This window comes from Nanorana parkeri, unplaced genomic scaffold (assembly GCF_000935625.1).
Source record: "Nanorana parkeri isolate BGI_ZX_2015 unplaced genomic scaffold, ASM93562v1 scaffold248, whole genome shotgun sequence".
Taxonomy (NCBI): domain Eukaryota; kingdom Metazoa; phylum Chordata; class Amphibia; order Anura; family Dicroglossidae; genus Nanorana; species Nanorana parkeri.
In genome coordinates, this window is record NW_017306516.1 from 2,479,210 (window position 1) to 2,490,923 (window position 11,714).

General features: G+C 37.9%; 1 protein-coding gene across 1 annotated transcript; it reads right to left on the bottom strand.

Annotated features, from left to right (window-relative positions):
* Window positions 1-200: 200 nt before the first annotated feature.
* LOC108787212 (sodium- and chloride-dependent neutral and basic amino acid transporter B(0+)-like) lies at window positions 201-11,367 on the bottom strand (the record flags this gene model as incomplete). The annotated part of the gene is made up of 9 exons (XM_018556703.1): window positions 201-410; window positions 635-802; window positions 1,938-2,047; window positions 2,641-2,740; window positions 3,553-3,671; window positions 5,120-5,245; window positions 5,943-6,171; window positions 7,335-7,475; window positions 11,235-11,367. Coding segments are annotated over 9 exons (1,294 nt in total), but the record flags the coding sequence as incomplete, so codon positions are not given.
* Window positions 11,368-11,714: the final 347 nt, after the last annotated feature.

Genomic DNA, 11,714 nt, shown 5'->3' on the forward strand with positions numbered 1-11,714 from the left:
ATAGAAAGTATTTTCTTTATGTACATTTATCTTTTAAATAGCACACAGTATTTTGCACTTTCCATGTCCCATATGCGTATTTCAAGTCTTGCATACAAAAAAGTGACTTGTGCACATTTACACAGCTTTGATTAAGCTCTGTGTCACTATAGCACATCTGTTTATACCATTTAACAGTTAGTTCATGGATCCAACAGTCTATCATTGATAGGCAAGGTTTCTACAAATGAGGTATCTCATTCTCAGTCTCTTTGAAATGAAACATTATCAAATCCTTTAATATCTGGAATTTCTACTCCTTTGTCCTCCTCCTTGACTTTGCCATCCTTCATATCTTTGTACCTCTCTCCACGATTCTTCACCAGGGCAGGTCCCCAGTTTTCAGTTGGTCTACAACAGCTTGCCATGCGCTGCAACAGCAAAAGAAAAGTAGTTCAGTGTGAATGTCCATTGGCATGCTATAAGAGACCATTCTGCACATAAAAATCTTTTCAGCCAATGCAATAGTTCAATATTTCATGGAAATTTGCTTCTGCATTATGCTATATGTTTATAGCTTTTTTGAGCTTATCTTCTGGATGCCAAAGTTTTTGTACCTTAACCTAGATCAAGCATAGGAAACCCTATACCATACCTGAAAAATGTTCCCTTTGGCTTGAATGACCTTCACAATAGCAATGGCGACAATCCATATAAGGCAGAAGACGACCATTAAAAATCCCAGTGTAATTGCCCATTTTGGGTAAACCCCACCACCATATGCCGCAGCTTCATATGTGACCAAAGACCAGACTAAAATGGCCTGCAGAAACAAACAAAAAAAATAAAAAAAGTGGGATATGTTTGAAGAAGCAAAAAGCTACTATACATTTACAAATGTAACCATTGCAGTGTTCCTTAACTCCAAACCTTAATTTTCCAGACTTTCTTAAATTATTTACAGGTGATTTATTTTATGTTCCTGGATCATTAATTCCACCTTTTCCCCCCATGTTATATTACCAAATATAATCTATTGGGTACGTTAGAACTGGAGTTTAAAAGCATCATTATAAGATTTACATTTCATTCCATCCTCAATTAGCACTGACTGGCTGACTACAAAATGTTCATCTCTAATCACAGAAATACATGGGGAAATATAATTAGTGTGGTCCAATTAGACTCAATACCACACATACGTTTCTATAGGCAAAGTACACTGGCAGTATTTTAAAGAGAGGAGACACCAATAACTGTGTTCTTTTACACTAGTTCTAAATTAAACTCTATGAAGAGTCATACATAGCCAAAAAGACAGGAAGATTAGTTGCTCCTCTGACTCATTCAGCTGTATGTATAATCAGAGCTTTAATTGCTGAACTTAGTAGATCTCTCAGCAAAGAATTTTTGCTTTACAGTAAATGTACAGGAAAATTAATAAAACATAAAACAGTAGAAACAAATTGTTAAAAAACAAATCTTACATTACTCTGGCCTAGGTGAGGGTGATGTCACTGGGGCTTCTCATGGGTTCCTGGGAAAGCAAAGGATCCCAGATTCACTGCCATTTTTACATAGTGGGAGGGTTGCAACATAAGTTGGCCTTACATTGTCTTGCAAGGTGCACTTTAAGATTAGCTGGGCAAAACATATAAAAAGGGGCCTTGGTTTATCCCTGGTGGCTGGAAATCATAGATTATTTTATGCAATAGTTAATATGTGCTTGACTATAATAATAAGTTTTAATTTTTAAAGTTTAAGTTTTGAGTGCTGGGCACAGAAATCAAGATAAATATACCCAAAATGGTAAACCTTTCTACCTTTAAATAAATTTCAACTGTCCAGTAAAGTGCATTGACACTTTACATCAAAATGTGCCCCAATTAGTCGTTTGACTGCCCTATACGATATGTTTGTTACAACACGATATAGGAAAATAGAACCATAGAACCTACTGCTAGTAATACTGGGGATACAAAGTACCAGCAAGTTCTCCACCACAGCCAGAATATCCAATGCTTCTTTCCAAGCATCATCTCTATATCCAGGATCACTCTATTTCCACCTGTTAGATTGAACAGCAATTACATATTTACCCACAACATATGATGTGCAAATGTTATGATTATGATAAAATATAAGAAAAAAAGTAAAACAATATAAGTAAATACAATTTAAATTTGTATATCTTTCGATCTTATTGCTAACTGTATAGTACATATGCAGACAACATGCTTGTTGGATAGCTACAGCTGAGAGTATTAGGTACTTTGAGCCATGTTGAGCATGTGTAGTTTTCAGTCAGTCTAAATACACTGCTAGATAATAAAACACAATCAATGTGCTGCACCAAGCAGGAATCACAGTCCGCATACTCAACAAATAAACTGATTGCCTTGTGTTAATTTAAAAACTATAGACAGAGACTAAAATTAAACACTAACATACGGTGGGCTTGATTCACCACTGCTTGCACAGCAAGCTAAATAAAGAGTGCTATGCACCTTTAGGAACGGAGCATTTAGAGCTATGCAGGGTACTCTATCGAGAAAATAAGGGCTAATCAAGGTAATAGCAGATCCTAGTATGTTGCTATTGCAGTTTGTGCATGGGCACAGTGTGCAGTCTTATTAAATTAGAACATTTTAAAGCACATACCATATATCCAGATCACAGCCACCAGCTCCAAAACAGCAGCAAATAGAAGAGCCCATCCACCGCAGAACGAGTCAATGAGGTTTACCCAATATATTCCTGACTGTAGAAAAAATCAGTTAAATGTTTGGCTGCTATTTATTGTCTCCTATATTATAGAGCTATGGATTTATTTAAACCTTTCATTTTTTGCTTATTTTATGTAGCCCAAGTCTAATCAACAAGTAAAATGTATTTTGTACTAGGTACTATTATAATAATTTAATTGAGGGTGAAGGTAATGTCAACATTTTAAGGGGTCAAGTCACCCAAAACTGATGTGTTGGGTTTTGGTAGATCATGGAGCATTAAACCATACAGTGTTTTTTTTTTTAATTTGATGGGTACTCTAAAGCTAGGAGCCTCATGTTTGAGATTTCAGGTTGGCAGAACTACTGGAGTTTTACTTGAGCGTTCTGCTCCCTGTTTGGTATTTGTTATTTAATTAGTAATAATTTACATGAAAATGCATGAGGAGTGGATTTACCCAAAAGGGAGCATCCAAAACTCCAAAGTAGCTGGCAAATATGGTGTAGAGATCTCACATTTTTGGATGGTCATATCCTTTATTAACTAAAATAGGGCTGCTGCTTAAGTCTACTCGCCCTAAGATCAAAATGCATCCAATCTACCCAAGCCATACCCATGGTTGCCAAGCCACACCCATACAGGTTTCAAAAACTGTTGTTTCATAATGTTTTACTTACAAATATTTAGATATAAATATTTTCATTTTATTTTTAAATATGCGGCTACTTCGGGAAAATAAAAAAAATCAGTGTTGCTGATTTTCTGAACATTAATAGATATATGAGGAATCACTTTTCAAGATATTTACTTTTAAAGGCATGTAGCAGCAGTTAGGAGAAAGTGTACCTGTGTAACACACGGAAGCCCCAATAAAAATAACACTGCGCATATCGCAGTTGTTAAGGGAATCCTCAATTTTTTCATTACTTGTGGAAAAACATCTTGTATTGTTGTCGTAAGAGTTTCTGTTATAAGGCAATAAGCAAATGTGAGTGGATTTAACCATACATGACCATATCGTAATAAAAAAGGCCATTATTAAAGAGGAACTCCAGGATTTTCAAAAGTTATACTTTTCAGTGGTGCTACCTCTGAACTGCAAGCATTAACTGCACCTTTTAGTCTATGGGTGCAAATAAATAAATTATACTTACCTGATGCTCAATCCCTCCTTACTTCTAGGCTGGTTCCTGCAGCCTCTTTTTCCCCCGGGCTCTGGTGGTCTAACCCCCACTGACGTCACCACGCCTATGCAAGGTCCATTCACTTGTATTAGACGTGAGGATGCTGAGTGGCATTCCACAGTTGGAGCAGAGGGGGGAGAGGTAAGCAGACACTGACTCAGAATCGAGGATCCCAGTAACCCTTGCAGTGCAGGGGTAGACCTTTTGAAAATCCTGAAGATCCGCTTTAGCTATGGAATTTTTATAACAATCAACATCTTTTACTACTCCATCCATAATCCCACCACCACAACTCCTCCAATTGTAAGGGAACGTACAAATCATCTTGCTCATCCAACGGTTTTTAACATACAACTCTAGAGAAACATTTTTTTTAAATGTCTGGTTTTTTTTAAATCTTTTTTTCTCCTCGCCGGAAAGTTTTACTTGATGGAATACCAGTGCATGGTATTGCATACCCATAGGTGTAAATGTACCTATATTGTCTTCCTTTCCCTTCCTTGCCCTAAAGCAGACCTTCCATTAAAAAAAAAACACCCCCACACCCCATCCCCCTACAAATTAAACGTCTCTAGGTAAAAAAAAACTGTATAAAAAGGGCTAAATACTTATCTTACACCTCAACTTCTGATGTACTCGCCTAGTGGAGAGTGACATCACTGGGCATGCTCTGGAAATCTTACGAGATTTGGAGTAGTCAGCTTTCTCAGAGTCCTGACCAGTGATGTCACGCTTGCTTTCCAGAAGTGACTGGAAGCTGGAATGTAAGGTATGTAAGTATTTTGCCCTCTGATATTTATAGTTGAAACAAGTTTTATTAAATATAATAAAAGACCAAACAATAACTGGAACTTCCTCTGATATTTATTTGTTTGTCTCTTTAACCTCTATTTTTTTTTTTTTTAATTCTGGTGTTGGGGGACTACCTAGTAAGCAGACCCTGCTATTCCATGCAAGTTTATCTTTAAATGGTCTGATCTTTGTCCTAGTATCATAGTGAGGATTTTAGATTTGAATGAACACAGAAATGCCTTGCTCAGTAAATTATCTAGTACGCACACAATAATTAGATAAGATACAAGCCCTCCTATATATATATGAAGAGTAGAAAAGGGGAAGTGTGATCACATGGTTTATATGTACTGACATATATTGCGTAGAACTGTTTACCTGAAAAAAAACAGCGACTCTATTAACATAAAGGGGCATAGAATGTCTATGTAACTCACCAATTAGCGCAAACTGAGAGTCAAGTCCCAACGCCAGGAGCATGCAGAAGAACAAAATAGACCAGAGGGGTGATACTGGCAGCCTGGCCAATGCATCAGGGTAAGCAATGAATGCCAGTCCAAATCCTACAAGATGATATTGACTATTAAGATATAGTTATGTTATCAGATAAAGTAGATTATTATGGCATATTAGCTGTTTTAAGTAAACCTTCTACAAAATAGAAATTTGGGAGCTGCTGACTGGTGACCGGCGGTGTCAGCTTGATTCTCCATTCACTACCTACTAACTTACTGACCTGAAATAAGCATGCAGGATGAGAGTTTAGACTTCTCAGACTTAGCTGGCTGTTTGTTCCAGGTCAGTGACTTACTAGGTAGTAGAGCCAGGATAAGAATGAGAATATATTTTGATATATTGGTTTACATCACACTGACAACAGTAGTTGTTTGGCCAAGATTAAGTAAAAAACAAAAAAAAGAAAAGCACCTTTCCCTCGTGTAATAAGCTTTGTAAATAAAGCTATCTAATTTAAATAATGGCACAATTATGACCACTTTAGAGGCCCATTACTGATACGTAAAAATGGTTCAGGTTCAGAGGGGTGTGGGAGCAAAGGTGATTAAACAAGAACTCCAGGTAAAATACAAGATTTGGTCCTAAATCTACAAACGGAATTACTGAGAACATCTACAGTATGTGTTTTTTATTTTTTTTGCTTTGACCACTTAGCAGAACAATACCATTCCATAAAATGATAGGCCTGCTGCCGGAGAATAGATGTACTACTAAGAAAAACTGTTCAATATAAATGTGTGTTACCTTCATCTACAACATCTGGAACCTTCTTGCCTGACACTAGGGCCATGTGACCAAGAATGGAAAAGATAGCAAATCCTGCAAGGATGCTGGTCAGGCAGTTTATAATGGAAACCACTATGGAGTCCCAGTAACAGTTGTTCTGGAATTTGTTGTAGGATGAAAGAGCAATCAGTCCTCCCCAAGCTGTGTTAAGAGAATAAAATATCTGGGTAGCAGCATCTCTCCACACCTGGAAAATGAAAGGGAACTTTTAAAACTACTTAAACAGTAACAGTCACTAACAGTATTGTTTTTAACTGGGAATTGTCTTATCACTAAAAATGTATCAGAAGCCAAAAGTTTTTTCTTAGTTTTTATAGAGTGTGGACAGAGGGGTTTAGATTCAGTCAAGTTTTTATTGTCCTCTGTGCTCCCATTGGGTATATTTACCTTCTCTATTCATGCCTGGTGACCATTATCACAGAGAAAGAAAGGGATGGGAAATCCAACATTTTAAAGCTGTACCCAGCACAAAAAGGTTATTAGTTAGGGGAAACCTTCCAATGGAGAAAAAGTTGAAAACCAAAATCCAATGTTATGACGCTCACCAAAAAAAAGGGGGTGGGGGGAGGGGAGAACAGGTGGTCACGGAACTGAAAGGTAAGGTTGTGTCAATGGACAGGATAAATGGCTGGAACTGACGGTTTTGCCTGTGGTGGGAAGTGTTGAGGGAAGTGTTCCACATCTGCGATCACTGAATCCACCTGCACACTCACTGTCATCAACCTAACAGTTGTATTCTTCTTTTCTGTATCCAAAATTAAAATGACATCAGCACAAGTATTCTGCCCCTTTGTTTACATGCAACTGCTGGGCAAGGAATGCTCTGGTCTGCAGCTGACTGGGTGGAAGTGTTATTGGGTCCGAAGCTGAGCTCATCTCTACTAAGATCTCTCTACACTGAAGAAGCAGTATTTCCACGTATAGTTTCTGTCCACACATTTGTTCACCATTATTTATCTTTGTAGCAATCATATAGAGGTTCCCAAAGTTTGTATACATTCAGTTTATCCAAATATATTTGCTGTATGCTATTGCAACCTGTATACATTATTATATAGGCAGACAAAGGTAGGCCTCATAACAATTGTATGGTTTGCTATGGCTGAAGATTTAGCCCTAGTTTATATGTCTTTCCTCTTGGTCCCTTGATTTCTCTGACAATCCAAAAAACATACTGGTAGTTTAATTGGCTTCCACTTTTAACTAGCCCTAGATTGTCTGAATATAGTAACAACATTAGATTGTTAATTCCTCTGGGGGGACAGGAACTGATGTGAATAGTTCTATGTGCTCTGTAAAGCATTATGTTGTATGTTTGATCTATATGAATACTGGAATCAACATACTTACTTCTCCATTACTGAGCTTTGAAATATCAGATTGTTGTCCAATAAAGTATTCAATGCCATCTATTGCTCCCTCCAGTGTGACTCCTCTAATAAGAAGTATAATGAGGACTGCATATGGAAACAGGGCTGTAAAATACACCACCTAAAGTGAGAGTTATTACAGATACATTCATTAATTACTATAGTTTTGCTTAGCATCAGGTCACACAGTACTCCAGGAAATCTATTATAGTCGAATGTCGATCTATCGCAAAGCAAAATCTTTTTGAATGAAGCCTGAGGTGGAAGCTGCCATTGAATCTATTGTACTACTGCATTAAAAAGTGTGAATTTGTTCTGTTTTCATCTGAGTAAGCATACTGCATATAGCACAGTTTTGGGTCTCTTAAGGCAGAACTCTTAGCAAGCCTGTAATTCAAGTGTATGTAAACCCTAACAATTATTTTCTTTTTTGGTACCTTTTCATGTCTATACCATTGAAATAATTCTGTTGTATTTGTGCATTATTCTAAAAACAAATATCTGTTAAATTGTGAGCTGATGACCAAATGTGTATGCATGCACTTCAACAAGTGGATTAGTGAACTACAGCTAAGCTTTGGTGAAAATAAGACAAGCTTAGCAGGTAAGCTGTGCTCTGCATGCATTGTATGGTTCAAAGGTGTAGATGTTTACCAGCTTCTGTTCCATGAATACTATGGCATGCCATTCCAGTGAATTAATAGGGAACATGGTCTATCCCTGTCCCTGTTACAGTTACAGAAAAATATGGCTCCATCTTGCATATATGTATACAAACATTTTAAAGGGAGTTTATCACTAAGAGATTTAATGTCCTCTTAATATTGGGGGTATCACATTTTCTCTGTAACTTAATTTTGGGCTTCTGTATATTAGTGTATTTTGTCTTTGGTGTGGAAAATTTGGCACTGGCAAATGTTCAGCACTGATTTTATACTTAACATGCCTGAAAATGAATACTTACTGATACATAACCCTAGAATAACTCCTAAACATCATCCTAATATAGACCGGGGCCCTAGCTTTAGTCTTAAACCTCAACCAAACCCATAAACTTAACCCTTGGCCACGTTGGTGTTAAGTTACACTTTTCATGAGCAGAATGTTGCCAGGGCCAGTTAAGGTACTTGAATGCATTTTTAAATGTAACTCCTGAGTTTAGTTCACTTTAACTAGCTAACGAACTAACAAACCAACTAGCAAAGAAGAAGTATTCAGATCATATCAATACCAGAATAATGTCAGAATATCTTATCTGCATATTTGTTCCCAGGCTGGTGACTCACAATATTGAAGCCAGAGAATCTGTATGATAACCAGGCAAGCAGCAGAAGCAAAGCTGAAGCAAAGGTCAGCAATGGCAGCTCCCATGTTTCTTTAATGACAAAATGTATGCAATCACAACTTTATTATGATGGCAAGAAGCGATATGATAAAGGCTTTGTTAGCTATTTACAACTCTAGAAATTATCTATACAGAATCTATACATTCTGTATAGAAAATCCTCTATGCTAAAATGAACTGATCTGAATTTGTCAATGAAACCTTCACTATTAGAGACAAAGATGGATGTTTTAGTGTTTGAAAAAAAAAAAAGTGTATGAAAAAACATTTTGAAGACATAGTACAGAGTGCAGCAGTACTATCCAGAGCTGGATAACCCACAAGGCAATCTAGGCAGGAACCTAGGGCTCAGTGGATGCCCAAGAGGCCCAGCTATAACCTCCATGCTCCTGAAGTAAACAATGGGAATAGTTGTGCTCTTGCCTGTCACTTCACAAGGGAGGATACACTTATAGACATGATGCCTGATGAGGTGGTCCATGTAATTACAGACAATGCATATCTGAATAGGACCCTACTATGCCTTAATCCATCTCTGATACTACTATCTCACACATAAATGGACTGTATGGTTTTGGTAGGTAGCTACTAGAGATGCAAACAAATTCACAACCTCTAGCAGTAAATAAATATCAGATAGACATTATTACATAGTAAACACTATCCAGATGCGCAAGTTTATTTTGATGTCATATTCTTGTCTGATCTGATCAGAAGAACTTTATGTACCAGCTCTCTGAGACCGTCTGTGTCCCTTGGGTATTGCAGAAAAAAATATTTTGCCTTCTTATGGTATGCATGAAGATGCTGCCTGTTCCTTCTCTAATGTTTCCCAGATGTGCTATTCGGTTTGTGTTACACAGCAGTAATGTTTATATAGCAAAACATTTAATGTAAGGCTCCATTTACATATAGTGCTTGCATTTCCTGCACGGTTTTCAGCGCAGAAGATCGGACGGAGGACAAAAACGCTAATATTTTTAAATACACATTCTATTTCCAGACGTGCAGTGTGCATAGACCACTGTCATTACTCCCCTTTCATTTCCCACAGCACTGCTTAGAAACACCCATCAATAGAGGAGTACCAAAGAATCATGGGACATATAGTTTAAGGAAATTGTGTGCCCAGCAAATTGGAGATTCTTCCAGGTGCCCAGTACTTGCAAACAGATTGGGAATGAAAGAGTGATATCTTAGGTACTTTTAAAATCTATATACCTCATTAGAAGCAAATAATTAAAACATTAAACGTTTGGTTGTGTGGCAGTTTCCAGGTATAACATAATGGGAGGAGGAGGTTAGTTAATACTGGAGCTGAGCTTTAAAAAAAATCAGCTACAGACTGTAAAGCCCATGTGCTCTCTGTAGGGAAAGCAGTGGACTCTCTGCAGAGGTTGAACACTCCCCCTGCTGAATCAGAGCTAGAGCTCTCCAATTAGCAGGGAGAATGAGCTTTACTAACGGCAGAGATATTGGTCTGACTCAGCAGGGGGGTTGTATCTTCACAGAGGCCACTGCTTCCACACAGAGAGCAAAGGTCTTTCACATGCTGGAAGGGGAAAAGCTTTTCTAATTAGGTTGTGGCTGCTTTCTATAGAAAATTAACTGTAAATCTTTGAGCACCTTTTGTTTTTATGCACCTTAATGTATTTAGCTGATTTAAACTGGTTTCCTTTTGGCTTCAAAGCCAATTTGTAAAATATTCTACCAAAGTATGATGGAGGTTGTATTGAAGAGACTCGATCAAGCTTGTGTAATACGTTTTCCAGTGAAGCCCATACAAATCTGTTTTAGGCTAGTGTTCAATTGCACAGGCAGAATCATGGCGGGAAACCGTGAAATCCGCTTGGCGCAGCTGGGGTCCGTTGATCGGCTGTGGTGGGTGACTCTGTGACCGCCCAGCAAACCGCACGATTGCCACACGGTCACAGATCGCCCAGGTGTGAACCTAGCCTTAAACATTTTGGATAGAATGGGACGGGTTTAGAGCTTCTATTGGGTTTATATTGTGCCAGTATTGCTGTCTGTGTTCTGGTGACTGATGGAGTTGATGTAAATTTTTTCAAATGGGAACAAAGACAACTACAAAGACTGTCAGTATTATGAGGTAGAGCTAGATCCTCTATGATGTTGGTGATTCTGTGACCCCTCATTTTTGGTCCTGGTGTCACAGTGAAAGGAAGGTGGGGGTAACAATCTATAAACAAGTCAGAATTTCTATCCTTTCCTCTCCCTATTCAAAATAAAACAAGTTTTCCTGGAGCTGATCAGTTGTAAAATTGTAGCCTTTACTTCCAATTCTGTATCTACAGTAGACAGTTCACAATATTCAGGCTCTGTGCTGGATTTTTATACTTTTATATATACTCGACTGTCTTGATATTCCAATTTAATGCCAACATTTTGCCTACAGTTGTACATATAATGCCACTGCAATTAACAACATTACATTTTGGATGCTGGTGTTGCTAATGTTTTCCTGTGCTTAGTTCAGTAATATCAGTACATGAGCCAGCAACACAGTAGACATACCTTTCCAGAAGATTTGATACCTTTAACCAATGCAGCAGCAGTTATAATCCATGCAAGTAGCAGACAGAGCGCTAAATGCCAAACCACTTGGCCTGTTTCATCCATACCGCTTGATCGCTTCAGAGCTACTTTACTGAAAATACAAATACATTTAATAAAACATCCAATTTTGGGCTTTAGTTTTATTCAGAGAGAAGTAAATCATGGCTTAAACAGTGCCATATGCTAGTTATCTGCATTATATCAATCACATCTCTGTAGTTGTTGATCACAGAGGTAGGATTTGTGAACAAGGATATCATCATTCATTTTCAGCCATGGCGAGGATGGGGAGCGTGCTGCCCCAGCATCCTGTTTATTTTGTACTTTTGGTATGTTCCCCACTCCTGTTTGGGGCTAGTTTGCACAGTCTTTAGCTAGACACATAGGGGTTGATTTGCTAACCTCACAAACACGCCATGCATAAACACGCCGATTGCG